The 22943-nt window shown below is 43.1% G+C and overlaps 1 protein-coding gene across 2 annotated transcripts in view; it reads right to left on the reverse strand.

Moving 5' to 3' along the window:
• csmd1a (CUB and Sushi multiple domains 1a) overlaps nucleotides 1–22943 on the reverse strand; it is a 349431-nt gene that overhangs the window by 35810 nt on the left and 290678 nt on the right. The window contains exon 5 of one of the 2 annotated variants that reach the window (XM_090209282.1): nucleotides 17843–18050. In XM_090209282.1, coding sequence (XP_090065408.1) covers nucleotides 17843–18050 — 208 coding nt within the window. Of the gene's footprint in view, nucleotides 1–17838; nucleotides 18051–22943 lie in introns of those variants that run through there. The other variant, XM_090209283.1, reaches the window with a different exon arrangement.

Here is a 22943-nt window from a genome sequence, read left to right on the forward strand (position 1 = left end):
AGTGTTCCTTCCGACACATTGCTGTGTCAAGAAGCAGTGTGGCTTGGCAGGGTCGCGTTTTGGAAGACGCATGGCTCTCGACCTTCGCCTCTCCCGAGTCTGTATTGAAGTTGCAGCGATGGGACAAGACTGTAACTACCAATTAGATATCATAAAATTGGTGGAAAAAAGGGGGATTTTTGAAAAAATTTAATATAATAATAATAATGAATTTAGGATGTAACACAAAATGTAGAATAAGTCAAGGGGTATGAATACTGTGTGTGTGTATGCATGCCTATGTGTGGGAATGCACCCTGTATGTTTTCTCTAAGGAGAGCTAGACAGATGACATGTACACAGCCTCCACAACCTGCCAACATAATTAAAACCGGATATTATAATTGGTGTGTGCATGACCATTTAGCCTGCTCATCTTCTTTTCTAAATCCAGAAGAGGTCTTAAATTCCCAACCACCTTAACTCCTAATAACTGTGGCTTTGTCCCAAATGACACCCTGTTGCCTACATAGTGCACTACTTTTAACCAGAGACCTATGGGCCCTGGGCAAATGTCCTGCACTACTTAGGGAATAGGGCACCATTTGGGACACATCATGTTATTCATGCAGATCCTACAGGAGCAGGCATCATCCCTATGCCCCGGGTTGCCGGAAGCTGTTCTTTGCGTAATCTCTGAAGCGACATAAAAAAATATGTTCTTAATTAGGCATAATGTAATAGCTCGGAATGAAATAATATCATCACCATGCTAGAACAACTAGAATACAGTGCTACAAAAATATGAGCCATGACTTATTAGACAGAGGGATGATATGAAATGCATTGGCTGAAATAGTAATGTATAGTTCCATCCAATCTAAGCAGTGTTTGTGTGTGACAGTGACTAAACAACCTCAATAAACTTCCAACTATACTCAATACCAGGGATGAGCAACTGACTGCAAGAACCCCAAACAGATATTAGATTTCACTAAAACCTAACCACTTAAAACCTTGCTTACATTTGTATACAATCCCGTTTCTCTCTATTATAAATCACTTGGAGCGGATTTGCTGGTGTTTTTACATTCTTGTATGTTCAACAACGAAAATTCTCAAAAAAATTACAATAATAATATTTTTTTGTTCTGATATCTTGGGGGGATAAATAAAACCACCCACGGGCCTCCAGTTGGGAAAACCCTGTTCTACACGCTGCCTTAATAGCACAATTGCTTCCCTATGAATCATCCAGCCTGGTTGCTTACAAGAAACGTAGATGGGTGGATTCTTTTGAGGCTGGAAAGAACTGATAGCTGCCCTCAAGACAGACAGGACTGTCATACATCCTGAGTGTGTCTCTGACATGCTGTTCATCAGCCCCTGTACCCTCCAGACTAGAGCGGAGCTGTGTTGGACCTGGCTGTCTGAAAGCCATCAACCATCAGCCCGCATGGGGAAGCAGCAGCATTAGGCTTCCTCTCATCTCCAGGTCTACTGTTTAGGGCAGAGCTGAGAAACAGCCTACAGACCCATGGCCCCTCCAGTACCAGACCATGGCTCCTCCAGTATCAGACCATGGCCATCCAGTACCAGACCATGGCCATCCAGTACCAGACCATGGCCATCCAGTATCAGACCATGGCCATCCAGTATCACACCATGGCTATCCAGTACCAGACCATGGCCATCCAGTACCAGACCCAATGGCTCCTCCAGTATGACCATGACTCCTCCAGTATCAGACCCATGGCTCCTCCAGTACCAGATCATTGCCATCCAGTACCAGACCATGGCCATCCAGTATCAGACCATGGCTATCCAGTACCAGACCATGGCCATCCAGTACCAGACCCCATGGCTCCTCCAGTATGACCATGACTCCTCCAGTATCAGACCCATGGCTCCTCCAGTACCAGACCATGGCTCCTCCAGTACCAGACCCCATGGCTCCTCCAGTACCAGACCCATGGCTCCTCCAGTATCAGACCCATGGCTCCTCCAGTATCAGATCATGGCCATCCAGTACCAGACCCCATGGCTCATCCAGTACCAGACCCATGGCTCCTCCAGTATGACCATGGCTCCTCCAGTACCAGACCATGGCTCCTCCAGTATGACCATGGTTCCTCCAGTACCAGACCCATGGTTCCTCCAGTATCAGGCCATGGCTCCTCCAGTATCAGACCCATGGCTCCTCCAGTATGACCATGGCTCCTCCAGTATGACCATGGTTCCTCCAGTACCAGACCCATGGCTCCTCCAGTATCAGGCCATGGCTCCCCAAGTATCAGACCCATGGCTCCTCCAGTATGACCATGGCTCCTCCAGTACCAGACCATGGCTCCTCCAGTAGCAGACCATGGCTCCTCCAGTAGCAGACCATGGCTCCTCCAGTATCAGACCATGGCCATCCAGTACCAGACCCCATGGCTCCTCCAGTACCAGACCATGGCCATCCAGTACCAGACCACGGCTCCTCCAGTATGACCATGGCTCACCCAGTACCAGACCCCATGGCTCCTCCAGTACCAGACCATGGCTCCTCCAGTATCAGACCATGGCCATCCAGTACCAGACCATGGTCATCCAGTACCAGACCCCATGGCGCCTCCAGTATCAGACCATGGCCATCCAGTACCAGACCCCATGGCTCCTCCAGTACCAGACCATGGCTCCTCCAGTATCAGACAATGGCCATCCAGTACCAGACCCCATGGCTCCTCCAGTACCAGACCCATGGCTCCTCCAGGACCAGACCATGGCTCCTCGAGTATGACCATGGCTCCTCCAGTATGACTATGTCTCCTCCAGTATCAGACCATGGCCATCCAGTACCAGACCCCCATGGCTCCTCCAGTACCAGACCATGGCTACTCCAGTATCAGACCATGGCTCCTCCAGTATGACCATGGCTCCTCCAGTATGACCATGGTTCCTCCAGTATGCCCATGGCTCCTCCAGTATCAGACCATGGCTCCTCCAGTATGACCATGGCTCCTCCAGTACCAGACCATGGCTCCTCCAGTATGACCATGGCTCCTCCAGTACCAGACCATGGCTCCTCCAGTATCAGACCCATGGCCCCTCCAGTATCAGAGCCAGACTAGAGTGGAACAGTGTTTGGCCTGGCTCGGTCTGGCTGCCCGATAGCCATCAGCCTTCAATCAGTGTGGGGTTCATTAGTAGGCTCCACTGTCTCAGAGCTCAGGTGAAGGGAAGAGAGGACCTTGTGTTGAGCCATCAGTGGTGCTTACCACTCTACTCATCTCTGTGTCAGGGTGTATGACAGGGACTACGATACAATTACCCCTGTTAAGAGTATACAAAACATACACTGAGTATGTTTTCTATGCTCAGTGTATATTCCATTCCAGTGACTTTCAGTCATGCGTCTCTGTATATCTCTTTTTCATCTGTCTCTCTTATCTCTCACACTCTTTTTGTCTCTGCATCTCTAGCTATGTGTGTCTCTCTCTCTCTCTCTCTCTCTCCCTCTCTCCCTCTCTGTGTCACTTAATGTACAACTTGAGGCTCCTGAGAATACAATGAGAGCACAAAAGCAATATTTTAAATTATATTTGAAGGCTGCATAGCCAGTGTGCTAGCAGGCTACAGTAGAGAGTATTGATTTAAAAATAGATATGAAAACCAAGTGGATGTGAGTAGATGTAAAATGATCTAACAAAGCAACAATCCGTGTCACATGGACTAGTGCAGTAGGCCTTCTTCCTCAGTGATGTAGCCGCACTGCACCCAGAAACCAGCCGCACCAATGTGTTGGAAGAAACACCAGATGTCAGCGTGCACTGCATGAGGCCCGGCACAGGAGTCATTAGCGCACAATGGGAGAAGGGCAACCCTCCCGGCCAAACCATCCCATAACCTGGACCATTGTTCACCACCCCGTCAGTCTCCAGAGCCTGGACTTGAACACAGAATCTCTAGTGGCACAGCTAGCATTGTAGTACCTTAGACCATTGAGCCACTCAGGAGGCCCTGAGTGCACTGCTTTTAATCAGAACCTCATAGGACTCTGGTCAAAAGTAGTGCACTATGTAGGGAATAGGGTGCCATTTGGGACGCAGAAACATACTAGAACAAAAGTTTATCATTGCTCTACCTATCTGGTTCAATTCACCATGAAAAACAGTTATGAATTCCACTGTTCTCTCTGGAGGGGCCATAGGATTAAATGACGCTAAAACGTAATCATATTTTCACACCCGCAATAACTTGACAGCCACACACACTAAGCCTTTGTATTACGGCTGTTCACTATCACTGGAGTCCTGATAAAAATGTCAATAACAGATGTTTTTTAGCATTCAATATCTTACTGCAATAGCACACTTTTAGCATCTTTTAGGGTGGGTCAATTAAACGATCAGCAAACGGCATATTTTCAACTATAAATCATTAGATTTTTCAATTTTCGTAGACGCTGTTATCCAGAGCGATATTTTCATCTTTTGTTAACGGTGTAATTAAAGTTGTTAAATTCCTGCATAAAATGGGTCTTATGCCACCTCCTGGTGAATTAGTGTGTTTACATTGTTTAATACACTCAGCGATAAAGGTAGGGGATTATGGGTAATCCACAGCAGATTTATGGAGAATTGCTGCTGGTGAGTTGAAAATTGAATGGTCCCGGGATAGAAATGTATAAAGTTGACATTTCATCATGAAATCCACCTTTTACATCGTACATTAGCAATTTATGTTATTAGTATCTACTGTTGTTGGTTTGGCGTCAAATAAGCCACTCTTTATATGTTATTTGCCCAATTTCAGTTTGCCATGTGGGTTTTATGCTAAAGTTGCCTCTTTGAAGTTAGTAGTCTCTAAAATTGGCAGTAATAAAGCCTCTCTTGAAAAAGCCAAACCTTGACCCAGAAAATATAAAAAACTATCGGCCTATATCAAATATCCCAATCCTCTCAAACATTTTAGAAAAAGCTGTTGAGCAGCCACTCACTGCCGTCCTGAAGACTAACAGTGTATATGAAACGCTGGTTTAGATCTTATCTGTCGGAACGATATCAGTTTGTCTCTGTGGATGTTTGTCCTCTGTAAATTTTGGTGTTCTTCAAGGTTCCGTTTTAGGACCTCTATTGTTTTCACTATATATTTTACCTCTTGGTGATGTCATTTGGAAATATAATGTTAACTTTCACTGCTATGCAGATGATACACAGCTGTACATTTCGATGAAACATGGTGAAGCCCCAAAATTACCCTCCCTGGAAGCCTGTGTTTCAGACATAAGGAAGTGGATGGCAGCAAATGTTTTACTTTTAAACTCGAACAAAACAGAAATGCTAGTTCTAGGTCCCAAGAAACAAATAATTATTCTGTTGGATCTGACAAGTAATCTTGATGGCTTCCTTCTACGAAAGATTGCAAAAATCGGACACTTTCTGTCCAAAAATGGTGCAGAAAAATGTATCCATGCTTTTGTCACTTCTAGAATAGACTACTGCAATGTTCTACTTTCCAGCTTCCCAGATAAAGCACTAAATAAACTTCAGTTAGTGCTAAACACGGTTTCTAGAATCTTGACTAGATCCAAAAAATGTGATCATATTACCTCAGTGCTAGCCTCTCTACACTGGCTTCCAGTTAATGCTAGGGCTGATTTCAAGGTTTTATTGCTACAAAGCATCACATGGGCTTGCTCCTCCCTATCTTTCCGATTTGGTCCTGCCGTACACACTTACACGCACGCTACGATCACAAGACGTAGGCCTCTTTATTGTCCCTAGAATTTCTAAGCAAACAGCTGCAGGAAGGGCTTTCGCCCATAGAGCTCTATTTTTATGGAATAGTCTGCCTACCCATGTGAGAGACGCAGACACGGTCTCAACCTTGAAGTTTTTATTGGAGACTCCTCTCTTCAGTAGGTCCTATGATTGACTGTAGTCTGGTTTACTGGTGTTCTTCCATACTTTCCCTAGGAGTGAATGCGTCACTTGAGTGGATTGAATCTCTGACGTGATCTTCCTGTCCGGGTTGGCGCCCCCCTCGGGTTTGTGCCGTGGGGGAGATCTTCGTGGGTAATAAGTTGGTGGTTGAAGATATCCCTCTAGTGGTGTGGTGGCTGTGCTTTGGCAAATCAAATCAAATGTATTTATATAGCCCTTCGTACATCAGCTGATATCTCAAAGTGCTGTACAGAAACCCAGCCTAAAACCCCAAACAGCAAGCAATGCCGGTGTAGAAGCACGGGAGGGGTTATATTCTGTCTGTTTGGCCCTGTCTGGGGGTATAGTCAGACGGGGCCACAGTGTCTCCTGACCCCACCTGTCTCAGCCTCCAGTAATTATACTGCAATAGTTTATGTGTCGGGGGGCTAGGGTCAGTCTGTTATATCTGGAGTATTTATCATGTCTTATGTGCGTCTGAATTTAAGTATACTCTAATTCTCTCTTTCTCTTCTCTCGGAGGACCTGAGCCCTAGAACCATGCCTCAGGACTACCTGGCCTGATGAGTCCTTGCTGTCCCCAGTCCACCGGGTTGTGCTGCTGCTCCAGTTTCTGCCTGCGGCTATGGAACTCTGACCTGTTCACCGGACGTGCTACCTTGTCCCGGACCTGCGTTTTCGACTCTCTCGCTCTCTCTCTCTCTCTCTCTCTAACGCACCTGCTGTCTAACTCTGAATGATCGGCTATGAAAAGCCAACTGACATTTACTCCTGAGGTGCTGACATGTGGAACCCTCTACAACCACTGTGATTATTATTATTTGACCCTGCTGGTCATCTATGAACGTTTGAACATCTTGGCACAGCCAGAAGAGAACTGGTCACCCCTCAGAGCCTGATTCCTCGCTAGGTTTCTTCCTAGGTTCCTGTCATTCTAGGGAGTTGTTCCTAGCTACCGTGCTTCTACATCTGCATTGCTTGCTGTTTGGGGTTTTAGGCTGGGTTTCTGTATAGCACTTTGTGACATCGGCTGATGTTAAAAGGGCTTTATAAATTAATGTGATTGTTTGAGTAGCTAACTTGAAAATGCATATTTTTTAGGAGAGCTATTTATATCCCGTTGACAACTCATCATTTTTATGTAACCTGGCAAGTCAGTTAAGAACAAAGTCTTATTTACAATGGCGGCCTACCCCAGATGACGCTGGGCCAATTGTGACCCGCCCAATCACGGACAGATGTGATGCAGCTTGGATTCAAACCAGGTACTGCAGTGAAGCCTCTGTACTGATATGTAGTGTCTTAGACCCCTGTGCAACTCGGGAGCCCAATCATACTGTGTGTGTCTCATGATTGCAGGTAATTTATGATGCGTAAAGTATACGTTTTATACATTAATGAGCACCAGCTAGCAGCGTATTAGCCTGGTTTTGTTAGCATAGAAAAACATGTGGAACATTCAAGTCATTTTTCAGGTTCATTTAATATATTTTGAATACTAAAATGGATGATAGTTTACTCCTTATTTTGTGGATATGAGATTACACATCTAAACAATATATATTTTTTATAGTAAATTAGGAATTGTTAAATCCACTACACGATCACAATGACTTTGGTAGACATTTCAATTTTTCTTTTGTTAGTATATTATAGAGCAGATCTGTGAAAGCGCTATTTATAGCCTGTCGACTACTCATCATTCATCCATACTGTGTGTTTCCATTGATTGCAACTTTGGAAATAAATGAACTACACATCCATTACTCCTTCCTGTGTTGACTCACTTACACACTGGTTGTTAGGAATTTTATGTATAATGACTAAACAATATCTACATTTAAATAGAACTATAACTAATTAAACTCTACCCTGTTTTACAATATCTGATTAATAAATGTTAGTTCCTAAGAAAGAGGTTATATAGCATGGATACGGGGTAATTGGTAATGATAACCATTGTGAAGGAAGGAATGTTTGTGTGTGTGTCTTAAGTAAGCAAAGAGGGTCATTAACCTATGTTTGAACCGACTCAATTATAACTCTGTGGCGATCAAATAAGACAGCGAGAGCCTCTCCAGGTTTTCCGTATCTGGAACTGTCTGCTAAAGTGGTAATAAATTATGGTGAGACTTCAGGAGTTAATCCAGTTATATTGTGTGTCATGTATGTGCGCTGGTGAGTTGGAATTAACTTTTGAACCTGCTTTGTCCTGATCGAGAGGAGGAAGGACATTTTAAAACCTATGACGTCATATTTGATATATAAACTGTTGTACAGGCTTCTATGAGCAGCGCGCTCTGAGAATAAATGCTATTGTCTAATTTTGATAAGACTGGTCTCTGTCTAACTATCTACATTGTTCAGTCCAAAATTACTTTTGAATTCTGGCATGGAAATCATATCTTTAGTTTTCCATGTGGAACAAGTTTTCAGTGACTTCTGAAAAGTTATCCAAGGATTGTTTCATAAGGTTGTCTTTTTAGGGAGTGATATTGGTTCTTGTAGAATACGTTTCACTTTCACCCATATTGTTATAATGTTCTTTATGAAGTTGTTCATGTTCTTAGCTTTATCCTTTGAAAACAGACATGTAAAACAACTGTGGCAATGTTCATGCACATTTTCACTAGTGCATTTTGCTATATGTCACAAGTACAGCCTTAGGTTGTGAGTTAATACAAAAGGAAAGTTTAAAACCACCCTCAGACTTAGGAACATTTTTTACTTTCTTTTTTATTCTATGAGATATATTTGCCCATATAAAGTCTGTTATGACCGAGTATACCTTTTTGAAAGAATGTCTTTGGTGGGGTAATTGGTATTACAGAAAACAAATGCAAAAACTTTGGCAAGCATGCCATTCTAAAGAGGTTTATTCAACCTGTATGATTTTTATGAAGAGTATTTAAGAGCATTTAATTAGATCTGCTTTCATATTGTTGAGTAAATGGAATAAAAGTTATCTTTTACACGGTAATTTTATAACCTGAGATTTTTGAGTATTCAGAAAATATATTTAGCAAAGAGGCCAGTTTCATTATCGGTCAGGTATATCAGGAGATCATTTGCAAATACGTTTAGTTTATATTAGGGCTGACCCCATTTGGTTGACTGTTTGGTCGATAAGCTGTTGGTTAAACATGATTTCTTTAGTCGAGCAGTAGCAAAATATATATATATATTCATAGTGTCTGACATGCCGGATTCGCGCCTGTCTGAGTGGACTAATCTAATGGAGGCCGTGGGGATGGCACAGACGTGCTACTAAATTATACATGGTTATATTAGGTAAGAACAATGGTGCCACACTAATAAAAAAAGTATTATTTGATAACAAATTTGCTATCTCCCGTGTTGGATAGCGGTCGCTGTCCACAGTTCTGAAACATCAGTGCGCTATTGAATAGACTATGTTGCTATGTGCATAATAGCAAAGTTAACCAGCATATTGGTGTTGAGAACAATGTGGTGGAGGCAGCAGTGAAGGTAGGAAAAGAGAAAACAGCCCTTGCCTCAATTGTCTAAGAAAAGTGAGGAGAGAAGAAACGCCAACTTAATTAGGTCTATCATCAACTGTTAAATGTGCCTGCCTTTATAAATCATCTATATCTATATCTGGGGGTAGAAGTTGTTTAGAAGCTTCTTGGACCTAGACTTGGTGCTCCGGTGCCGCTTGCCATGCAGTAGCAGAGATAAAAGTCTATGACTAGGGTGGCTGGGGCCATTGATAATTTTTATGGCCTTCCTCTGACACCACCTGGTATAGAGGTCCTGGAAGGCTGTAAGCTTTTCCCCAGTTATGTACTGGGCTGTACGCACTACCCTCCGTAGTGCCTTGCGGTCAGAGGCCGAGCAGTTGCCATACTAGGCAGTGATGCTCTCGATGGTGCAGCTGTAGAACTATTTGAGGAACTGAGGACCCATGCCAAATCTTTTCAGTCTCTTGAGGGGGAATAGGTTTTGTCGTGCCCTCTTCACGACTGTCTTAGTATGCTTGGACCATGTTAGTTTGTTGGTGATGTGGACACCACGGAACTCAACCTACTCAACTACAGCAGAATGGGGGCGTGCTCGGTCCTCTTTTTCGTGTAGTCCACAATAATTTCCTTTGTCTTGATCACGTTGAGGGAGAGGTTGTTGTCTTGGCATCACACGACCAGGTCTCTGACCTCCTCCCTGTGGGCTGTCTCGTCGTTGTCGATGATCAGGCCTACCACTGTTGTGTCATTGGCAAACTTGATGATGGTTTTAGAGTCGTGCCTGGCCATGCAGTCATGAGTGAACAGGGAGTACAGGAGAGGGTGAGCACGCACACCTGACGGGCCCTTGTGTTGAGGATCAGCGTGGCGGATGTGTTGTAACCTACCCTTACCACCTGGAGGCAGCCCGTCAGGAAGTCCAGGATCCAGTTGCAAAGGGAGGTGTTTTGTCCCAGGGTCCTTAGCTTATTGATGAGCTTTGATGGCACTATGGTGTTGAACGCTGAGCTGTAGTCAATGAATAGCATTCTCACATAGGTGTTCCTTTTGTCCAGGTGGGACAGGGCACTGTGGAGTGCAATAGAGATTGCATCATCTGTGGATCTGTTAGGGCGGTGTACAAATTGGAGTGGGTCTAGGGTGTCTGGGATAATGGTGTTGATGTGAGCCATGACCAGCCTTTCAAAGCACTTCATTGCTACAGATGTGAGTGCTACGGGTCGGTAGTCATTCAGGCAGATTACCTTAGTATTCTTGGGCACAGGGACTATGGTTTTGGGCACAGGGACTGTTGGCATTACAGACTCGGACAAGTAGACGTTGAAAATGTCATTGAAGACACTTGCCAGTTGGTCAGCACATGCTCGCAGTACACGTTCTGGTAATCCGTCTGGCCTTGCGGCCTTGTGAATGTTGACCTGTTTTAAGGTCTTACTCACTTCGGCTGAAGAGAGGGTGATCACACAGTCTTCCGGAACAGCTGGGGCTCTCATGCATTGTTCCGTGTTATTTGGCTCGAAGCGAGCATAGAAGTAGTTTAGCTCATCTGGTAGGCTCGTGTCACTGGGCAGCTCTCGGCTCTGCTTCCCTTTGTAGTCTGTAATGGCAAGCCACGCCACATCCGACGAAAATGTATTATGTAATTATTGTACCAGACCACCAGAGCACAGACAACAAGACAGTGAGAGCGATTAGCTTAGTTTATGGAGTTAAATGGTTGTGTGTATTCTGGGTACAGACAGGGACACATGTGAACAGTATAAGACAAAACGTTGGCTCCGATTCTACTTCTAAACAGTTGAAGCCCAGGGAATGAGAGAATGAGAAGACAAAAGGGGGTAAGAGGGAGGGAAGGAGCAAACCGTTTCTGGTGACACAGAAGTCACCACAGAACAAGGTCAGGGAGATAGCTACCAGGGACTAACACACTGAATGTTAAACCACATACTGAAACAACAATACACACATTTAGGCTATGCAGGACGCAAATGCCAAAGTGACTTTAATGTGATCTATGGCACTGATGTGGAGTGGTGTGGGAGTTTATTTGACAAAAACTATCCTAGATCACTACTCCTAGTCTAAGGGGCTTGATCCGTATGGCCCCAGGTCCCCAGTATCTATCTATCTATCTATCTATCTATCTATCTATCTATCTATCTATCTATCTAGCTATCTATCTATCTATCTATCTATCTATCTACAGTGCATTCGGAAAGTTATAGCCTTATTATAAAATTAATTAAATAGTTTGTTTTTCTCATCAATCTACACAAAATTACAAAGCAAAAACAGGTTTTGAGAAATGTTTGCAAATGTTTTAAAATATAATAAACTGCAATATCATATTTACTTACGTAAGTTATCAGACCCTTTACTCAGTATCTTGTTGAAGCACCTTTGGCAGTGATCACAGCCTCTAGTCTTATTGGGTATGACGCTACAAGCTTGGCACACAAGTATTTTGAAGGTTTCTCTCATTCTTCACTGCAGATCCTCTCAAGCTCTGTCAGGTTGGATGGGGAGAATCAATGCACAGCTATTTTCAGGTCTCTCCAGAGATGTTCGATCGGGTTCAAGTCCGGGCTCTAGCTGGGCCACTCAGCTAGAGACCATTTAGAGACCTGTCCCGAAGCCACTCCTGTGTTGTCTTGGCTGTGTGCTTAGGGTCGTTGTCCTGTTGGAAGGTGAAACTTCGCCCTCAATTAGAGGTCCTGAGCTCTCTGGGTTTCATCAAGGATCTCTCTGTACTTTACTCCGTTCATCTTTCCCTCTATCCTGACTAGTCACCCAGTCCCTGCCACTGAAAAACATCCCCACAGAATAATGCTACCACCACCATGCTTCACCGTAGGGATGGTGCAAGGTTTCCACCAGACGTGATGATTGGCATTCAGGACAAAGATTTCAATCTTGGTTTTCATCAGACCAAATAATCTTGTTTCCAAGAAGGCTGTCATGTGCCTTTTACTGAGGAGTGGCTTACGTCTGGCCACTCTACCATAAAGGCCTGATTGGTGGAGTGCTGCAGAGATGGTTGTCCTTCTGGAAGGTTCTCTCATCTCTACAGAGGAATTCTGAAGCTCTGTCAGAGTTACCATCGGGTTCTTGGTCACCTCCCTGATCAAGGCCCTCCACCCCTGATTGCTCAGTTTGGCTGGGCGGCCAGCTCTATGAAGAGTCTTGGTGGTTCCAAACTTCTTCCATTTAAGAATGATGGAGTCCACAGTGTTCTTGGGAACCTTCAATGCTGCATAAATATTTTGATACCCTTCCCCAGATCTGTGCCTCGACATAATCCTGTCTCGGAGCTCTACAGACAATTTCTTCGACCTCACGGCTTGGTTTTTGTGCTGACATGTACTGTCAACTGTGGGACCTTATATAGACAAGTATGTGCCTTTTCAAATCCTGTCCAATCAATTGAATTTACCACAGGTGGACTCCAATCGTCATCTCAAGGATGATCAATGGAAACAGGACGCACCTGAGAATGCATTTAATGCATTTGCAAAAATTTCTAAATTTGTTTTCACTTTGTCATTATGGGGTATTGTGTGTAGATTGCTGAGGATTTGATTTATTTAATCAATTTTAGAATTTGTCTGTAACATTACAAAATGTGGAAAAAGTAGATTAAATAAATAAAATCCTCAGCAATCGACACAATACCCCATAATGGCAAAGCGAATGTATTAAATGTATGATGGCAAAGCAAATGTATTAAAAGCTTAAAAGACAAATACTTTCAAAATCTGTCTATCTGTCTGTCCACCTACCCACCCAGCCAGCAGACAATATGGTCAAACATATCCAGGTCAAAATGAGATAGCTCTTTTAGCAAACTGCACCAATATTCAAATCACTACTCAAGTACAACATTTCTATGGAGACAATTAGTTTTGATTTGTCCGACAAACAATATTGTCATATGATCCTAAATCATTATACTAACGTATAACAACTCCATTACTACTGTCGTATAAGAATACCATTACTACTAGCGTATAAGAACTCCATTAACACTGTCGTATAAGAACTCCATTACTATTGGCGTGTAATAACCCCAATACTACTGGCCTACAATAACTTCATTACTACTGGAGTATATGAACTCAATTACTACTAGCATATAAGAACTCCATTAACACTGTCGTATAAGAACTCCATTACTACTGGCGTACAATAACCCCAATACTACTGGCCTATAATAACTCCATTACTACTGGCGTATATGAACTCCATTACTACTGGCGTATATGAACTCCATTACTACTTGCATATACGAACTCCATTACTTATGGTGCATGTGAAGTCCATTAGCACAGGTGTATGCAAACTCCATTACTAATGGCGTATACAAAGTACATTACGACTGTTGTATAACAACTCCATTACTACTGACATATACAAACTCCATTACTACATGTGTATAAGAACTTAATTACTACTGGCGTATAAAAATCCATTACAATGCTGTACAAGAACTCCATTATACTGGCGTATAAGAACTCCATTACTTCTGCCGTATATGAACTCTATCATACTGGTGTTTAAGAACACCATTACTACTGGCGTATAAGAACTCCAAATAATACTGGCCTATAAGAACTCCATTACTCCTGAACTATAAGAACTCCATTACTACTGGCGTAGAAGAACTCAATTAATACTGGCATATAAGATCTCCATTACTACTGGTGTATAAGAACTTCACTACTACTGGCGTATACGAACTCCATTATACTGGCCTAAAATAACTACATTGCTACTGGCCTATAAGAAGCCCATTACTACTGGCCAATAATAACTCCATTACTCCTGGCCTATAAGAACTCCATTACTCCTGGCGTAGAAGAACTCAATTATTACTGGCGTATAAGAACTCCATTATACTGGTGTATAAGAACTCCATTACTACTGGCATATAAGATCTCCATTACTACTGGTGTATAAGAACTTCACTACTCCTGGCGTAGAAGAACTCAATTATTACTGGTGTCACGCCCTGGTCGAGGTATTTTGTGTTTATCTTCATTTATTTGGTCAGGCCAGGGTGTGGCATGGGTTTTTGTATGTGTTGTGTTTTGTCCTGGGGTTTTGTTAGGTATTGGGTTTGTGGTTTAGTGGGGTTCTCTAGCAAAGTCTATGGCTGTCTGAATTGGTTCTCAATCAGAGGCAGGTGATTATCATTGTCTCTGATTGGGAGCCATATTTAGTCAGTCATATTCTTTGAGTGTTTCGTGGGTGATTGTTCATGTCACTGTGTTCGTTTGCACAAGATAGGCTGTTTCGGTTTTCACGTTAAGTTTTTTTGTTTTTGTATAGTTCGTGTTTTTGTCTTCATTAAAGATGTATCGAACAAACCACGCTGCATTTTGGTCCGCTCCTTTTTCAACAGACGAACGCCGTTACAGAATCACCCACCTCAACAGGACCAAGCAGCGTGGTGACAGGCGGCGGCAGCAGGAGCAGCGAAAGGAGGAATGGACATGGGAAGACGTCTTGGATGGCAAGGGCTGTTACACTTGGGAGGAGATACTAGCTGGAAGAGATCGCCTCCCATGGGAACAGGTGGAGGCACTTAGGAGAACAGAGGCAGTTGGAGAGAGGAGCCGGCGATACGAGGGAACACGGTTGGCAAGGAAGCCCGGAGTCAGCCCCAAAAATGGGGGGGGCTCACAGGGAGTATGGCTATGCCAGGTAGGAGACCTGCGCAAACTCCCTGTGCTTACCGGGGGGCTGGAGAGACCGGGCAGGCACCGTGTTATGCTGTGGTGCGCACGGTGTCTCCAGTGCGGGTGCATAGCCCGGTGCGGTACATTCCAGCTCAGCATATCGGCCGGGCTAGAGTGAGCGTCGAGCCAAGTGCCATGAAGCCGGCTCTACACTTCTGGTCCCCAGTGCGTCTCCTTGGGCCGGCTTACATGGCACCAGCCTTGCGCACGGTGTCTCCGGTTCGCCTGCATAGCCCAGTGCTGGCTATTCCACCTCGCCGCACTGGCAGGGCGACCGGGACCATTAAACCGGGTAAGGTTGGGCAGGCTAGGTGCTCAAGAGCTCCAGTGCGCCTGCACGGTCCGGTCTACCCAGTACCACCTCCACACCCCAGCCCTCCGGTAGCAGCTCCCCGCACCAGGCTTCCTGTGCGTGTCCTCGGCCCAGTACCACCAGTGCCAGCACCACGCATCAGGCCTACAGCGCGCCTCGCCTGTCCAGCGCTGCCAGAGCCTTCCTCCTCTTCAGCGCTGCCGGAGTCTCCCGCCTGTTTAGCGCTGCCAGAGCCTTCCGCCTCTACAGCGCTGCCGGAGTCTCCCGCCTGTTCAGAACTGCCAGTCTGGTGTATAAGAACTCCATTACTACTGGCATATAAGATCTCCATTACTACTGGTGTATAAGAACTTCACTACTCCTGGCGTAGAAGAACTCAATTATTACTGGTGTCACGCCCTGGTCGAGGTATTTTGTGTTTATCTTCATTTATTTGGTCAGGCCAGGGTGTGGCATGGGTTTTTGTATGTGTTGTGTTTTGTCCTGGGGTTTTGTTAGGTATTGGGTTTGTGGTTTAGTGGGGTTCTCTAGCAAAGTCTATGGCTGTCTGAATTGGTTCTCAATCAGAGGCAGGTGATTATCGTTGTCTCTGATTGGGAGCCATATTTAGTCAGCCATATTCTTTGAGTGTTTCGTGGGTGATTGTTCATGTCACTGTGTTCGTTTTCACAAGATAGGCTGTTTCGGTTTTCACGTTATGTTTTTTTTTGTTTTTGTATAGTTCGTGTTTTTGTCTTCATTAAAGATGTATCGAACAAACCACGCTGCATTTGGTCCGCTCCTCTATCAACAGACGAACGCCGTTACAACTGGCATATAAGATCTCCATCACTACTGGTGTATAAGAACTTCACTACTACTGGCGTATATGAACTCAATTATACCGGCATAAAATAACTCCATTACTACTGGTGTATAAGAACTCCATCATACTGGTGTATAAGAACTCCATTACTACTGATGTATATGAACTCAATTACTACTGTTGTATAATAACTCCATTTCTACTGGCCTATAAGAACTCCATTACTAATGTCGAATAAGAACTCCATTACTACTGGCGTATAACAACTCCATTACTACTGGAGATTACAAACTCCATTACTGGTGTATAAGAACTTCATTAAACTGGTGTATAAGAACTCCATTTCTACTGGCGTATACAAACTCTATTACTACTGACGTGGAAGATCTCCATTACCCCTGGCGTATAGTAACTCCATTACTACTGGCCTATCAGAACTCCATTATAATGGTGTATAAGAAGTCCATTACTACTGGCGCATAATAACTCCTTTACTACTGGCGAATAAGAACTCCATTACTACTGGAGAATACAAACTCCATTACTACTAGCCTATAATATCTCAATTATTACTGGTGTATAAGAACTTCATTACTACTGGCCTATAAGAACTCCATTACTACTCACGTATAAGAACTTCATTACTACTGGCGTATAAGAACTCCATTGCTCCTGGCCTGTAAGAACTCCATTACTACTGGCCTAAAATAACTCAATTATTACTGGTGTATAAGAACTCCATTACTACTTGCCTATAATAACTCCATTACTACTGGCCTATAATAACTCCATTACTACTGGCTTATAAGAGCTACATTACTACTGGCATATAATAACTCCATTATACTGGTGTATAATAACTCCATTACTACTGGCCTATAAGAACTACATTACTACTGGCATATAATAACTCCATTATACTGGTGTATAATAACTCCATATAATCTTGTAGCATTCAATACATTATGGTGAGAATCAGTAATATGTAGCTCTCCTCTATTTCATGTACTGTATATGCTACAAATATCTACAGATTAAACATGAAGGATGAGGAAAATAACATGAGAGATAGAGAAGAGCCATTGGTCTCTCCCCTAAACACAGCAAGACTTACCCATGTGATTCCGTCAGTACCAAATTAGTATACAGGAATAGAGGTCATCGATAGACACCTTTTCCAACAATCAATGGAAAACTGAGCTAAAATATCGTAATTAAAAGCACATTAGAAAATATTAAGCACATCCAAAATGACTGTGTTTTAACTTCTAAGCAATAACTCATAAAACATAGTAAAAGGAAAAACACAGCACCAACACACACATTTGTCAGTACGGTAAGCAAAATAAGTTCAGCGTCCAGTATAGCCATTTTCTGATGGCAACGTGACATCGCAGCTGTAAAGTAAAGGCTTACCTCAAATTTTATACATTGAAAGTAGGACTCAACTTTTGTCCTCTTATTTCCTCAAATCAGTGATTCACATTTGCAGTCAGTGAGTACCAAGCACAACCAGACAGAATATGACTATTGATGAACTGAAACACTGACCAGACGGACACAGACAGAGAGAGGCGCAGCAGTGGCAGTAGACTCACCATATTGTCGGAGGCTCTGATCCTTCCACTTCCAAGTAGTCATATTTTTCCTCCGTCTGGAAGTCTGTAAAAATGATGGAGATGGTGTCTCCAGGATCAGCAAGTATGGTCCACGTACAGTCCGCACTATTGTAATATTCACTCGGGAAATTGGGACTTGAAATGATGCCACTTGAACCCCTCAGAGTATCACCACATGTGTCCTCAGCTGTCAATCAAACGGAAAGACTTCTGTTAGGAATCGGGCTTAACTCCACATGTAAGTAGTATACAGCAGAAAATAACAGCTGAACCTTTTTTTTGGTTTAGTTTTTGTATTTTTCTTTGACTGACGCAAAGTCATATGTATGTTTCTTTGTATATATTTAAAAATATATACAACCATTTTAACACATACAGTATGGATTTTTTTATCCAGCCAATTTCAAAATTATGAATTAAATTCATTAAATTGTGGCAGCTTTTGTATGCCACATATAATATCTTACAATATATAGTGGTCTCTCTTTCTCTCTCTCTCTCTCTCTCTCACCTTTGTCATGACTATTAATTGGCTCCAACTATTCAAGGGTTCTTGGAATCAAAAGGTCCCAGCTGAATTTCCCAGCAGACTTGTTCTCCTTTTTAATCAAGGACTTCTACTTAAAATTTTGAATGAAAGTTTAGATTTAGAAGCGGAACCAGATTTGTTTGTTTTTCTTGTTGTTTTGTAAATGTTTGGATAGATAATGTACAGATAAAGACACATGGACGGGTCAGACATTATAAATTATATACATATCATTTATACAGAAAGGCAAACATATAAGGCACATATAGATCCACGTATACATGCATGCACAGGGTGCATGGACATACAGGGAATAAGGTGCGAAGTGATGCTCATTGGAGAATCACTTTAATCCAGGACTAAAACAGTATTTTGGGGGAACAGGGATACAGACATTTACAGTGCCTTGCGAAAGTATTCGGCCCCCTTGAACTTTGCGACCTTTTGCCACATTTCAGGCTTCAAACATAAAGATATAAAACTGTATTTTTTTGTGAAGAATCAACAACAAGTGGGACACAATCATGAAGTGGAATGACATTTATTGGATATTTCAAACTTTTTTAACAAATCAAAAACTGAAAAATTGGGCGTGCAAAATTATTCAGCCCCCTTAAGTTAATACTTTGTAGCGCCACCCTTTGCTGCGATTACAGCTGTAAGTCGCTTGGGGGTATGTCTCTATCAGTTTTGCACATCGAGAGACTGACATTTTTTCCCATTCCTCCTTGCAAAACAGCTCGAGCTCAGTGAGGTTGGATGGAGAGCATTTGTGAACAGCAGTTTTCAGTTCTTTCCACAGATTCTCGATTGGATTCAGGTCTGGACTTTGACCTGGCCATTCTAACACCTGGATATGTTTATTTTTGAACCATTCCATTGTAGATTTTGCTTTATGTTTTGGATCATTGTCTTGTTGGAAGACAAATCTCCGTCCCAGTCGCAGGTCTTTTGCAGACTCCATCAGGTTTTCTTCCAGAATGGTCCTGTATTTGGCTCCATCCATCTTCCCATCAATTTTAACCATCTTCCCTGTCCCTGCTGAAGAAAAGCAGGCCCAAACCATGATGCTGCCACCACCATGTTTGACAGTGGGGATGGTGTGTTCAGCTGTGTTGCTTTTACGCCAAACCTAACGTTTTGCATTGTTGCCAAAAAGTTCAATTTTGGTTTCATCTGACCAGAGCACCTTCTTCCACATGTTTGGTGTGTCTCCCAGGTGGCTTGTGGCAAACTTTAACACTTTTTATGGATATCTTTAAGAAATGGCTTTCTTCTTGCCACTCTTCCATAAAGGCCAGATTTGTGCAATATACAACTGATTGTTGTCCTATGGACAGAGTCTCCCACCTCAGCTGTAGATCTCTGCAGTTCATCCAGAGTGATCATGGGCCTCTTGGCTGCATCTCTGATCAGTCTTCTCCTTGTATGAGCTGAAAGTTTAGAGGGACGGCCAGGTCTTGGTAGATTTGCAATGGTCTGATACTCCTTCCATTTCAATATTATCGCTTGCACAGTGCTCTTTGGGATGTTTAAAGCTTGGTAAATCTTTTTGTATCCAAATCCGGCTTTAAACTTCTTCACAACAGTATCTCGGACCTGCCTGGTGTGTTCCTTGTTCTTCATGATGCTCTCTGCGCTTTTAACGGACCTCTGAGACTATCACAGTGCAGGTGCATTTATACGGAGACTTGATTACACACAGGTGGATTGTATTTATCATCATTAGTCATTTAGGTCAACATTGGATCATTCAGAGATCCTCACTGAACTTCTGGAGAGAGTTTGCTGCACTGAAAGTAAAGGGGCTGAATAATTTTGCACGGCCAATTTTTCAGTTTTTGATTTGTTAAAAAAGTTTGAAATATCCAATAAATGTCGTTCCACTTCATGATTGTGTCCCACTTGTTGTTGATTCTTCACAAAAAAATACAGTTTTATATCTTTATGTTTGAAGCCTGAAATGTGGCAAAAGGTCGCAAAGTTAAAGGGGGCCGAATACTTTCGCAAGGCACTGTACACACTGAGGAATAGACATTGGCATGGTGAGGTGCAATGACTTACATGCCAATGTTTTATTCAAACAATCTACGGGAGGGATAAACATAGAAACATACAGTATTTCATCCAAACACACACACACACGCACGCACACACGCACGCACGCACGCACACACACGCACGTGTTTGTACATGCACATATTCAGAACCACACAAAGGCACAGAAACAGTCACATGCACATTGGCACACCAAAAAACAGACCCACACACACACAAACACACACACATACACATGCACACCCATCTACTCAAACACAAAGGCACAGAAACAAACACACACACCAACACACATACACACCCATACACACAAACACACACACACACATACAAACCCACGCACGCAAACACAGAAACAAGTGCACACTCATACAGTATGCACACAAATTGGTGAACACACGCGTAACACACACACACACACACACACTCCCACACACAGACTCACACACACACGCTCACACACACAGACTCACACACACTCACACACACAACTCAGTGATCAGCCATTCTGTATCAGCTCTCCTGTCTTCTCCTTCTCCATTATGAATGAGTTTATCATCCTGGCACGTAAAGGGAGAATCATTGTGTCTGAGCACCCTGCCATCCAGGACCTCTACACCAGGCACGGACAAAGACTCTAGCCACCAATGGAATCATAGGCAAGCGGTACCAGTGCACCAAGTCTGGAACAAACAGGACCGTGAACAGCTTCCACCCCCGAGCACTAAGACTTCACCTACTACATAGCTAATCAAATGGCTGTCCGGACTACCTGCATTGACCCAATTTTGCACTAAATCTCTTACACCCTAACACACACACACGCACACGCACACACACACACACACACACACACACACACACACACACACACACACACACACACCAACCCACACACACACACACACACGCTACATATGCTGCAACAGTCTATTATCTATCCTGTTGCCTAGTCACCCTACCTACTGTATATGTACATAGCTAACTCAGTTACCTCGTACCTCTGCACATCGACTCGGTACTGGTACTCCCTGTATATAACCATGTTATTACCTGGTACTCCCTGTATATAGCCACGTTATTACCTGGTACTCCCTGTATATATCCATGTTATTATCTGGCACTCCCTGTATAGAGCCATGTTATTACCTGGTACTCCCTGTATAGAGCCATGTTATTACCTGGTACTCCCTGTATATAGCCATGTTATTACCTGGTACTCCCTGTATATAGCCATGTTATTACCTGGTACTCCCTGTATATAGCCATGTTATTACCTGGTACTCCCTGTATATAGCCATGTTATTACCTCCCTGTATATAGCCATGTTATTACCTGGTACTCCATGTATATAGCCATGTTATTACCTCCCTGTATATAGCCATGTTATTACCTGGTACTCCCTGTATAGAGCCATGTTATTACCTGGTACTCCCTGTATAGAGCCATGTTATTACCTGGTACTCCCTGTATATAGCCATGTTATTACCTGGTACTCCCTGTATATAGCCATGTTATTACCTGGTACTCCCTGTATATAGCCATGTTATTCATTATTCACTCTGTATTTATCCCCCCCCCCCCCCCCTCTCTCTCTCTCTCTCTCACTCACTCACTCAACCGATCACTCTGTATATGTATATTAACTCTGCATTATTGGAAAATGACCCGTAAGTAAGCATTTAACTGGTAGTCTACACCTGTTGTTTACGAAGCATGTGACAAATAACATTTGATTTGATTGGATCCAGAGCTGATTACACAATCTGATGACCGTGGAAAAGTTCAAATTACATACACTTTTAATAGCAATCCCTTTATAAATACCATCAATAACACAAACACCAGATAGAATGTCAATGAGCATGTGAGTGACAGAGAGGCTCATCAGGCCTCACTTAGGGTGAAATGTTGGGATAATATAGGCTTATTCACATACTTTCTCTATAATAATACACTCACTGACTTTCTCTATAATAATCTACAGTGCATTCGGAAGGTCTTCAGACCCCTTTACTTTTTCTACATTTTGTTACGTTACAACCTTTTTCTATAATGGATTAAATTGTTGTTGTTTTCTCATCAACCTACACACGATACCCCATAATGACAAAGCAAAAACTGTTTTATAAATAATTTTTGCTAATTTATAAAAATAAATTAAACTGAAATATCACATTTACATAACTATTCAGACTTTTGGCAGGGATTACAGCCGTGAGTCTTCTTGGGTATTTGGGGAGTTTCTCTCATTCTTCTCTGCAGCTCCTCTCAAGCTCTGTCAGGTTGGATGGGGAGAATCAATGCACAGCTATTTTCAAGTCTCGCCAGAGATGTTGGATCGTGTTCAAGTCCGGGCTCTGGCTGGGCCACTCAAGGACATTCAGAGGCCTGTCCCGAAGCCATTCCTGCGTTGTCTTAGCTGTGTGCTTAGGGTCATTTTCCTGTTGGAAGGTGAACCTTCACCCCAGTCTGAGGTCCTGAGCGCTCTGG

Source organism: Oncorhynchus mykiss, chromosome 18 (assembly GCF_057628025.1).
Source record: "Oncorhynchus mykiss isolate SJ-2025 chromosome 18, ASM5762802v1, whole genome shotgun sequence".
Taxonomy (NCBI): domain Eukaryota; kingdom Metazoa; phylum Chordata; class Actinopteri; order Salmoniformes; family Salmonidae; genus Oncorhynchus; species Oncorhynchus mykiss.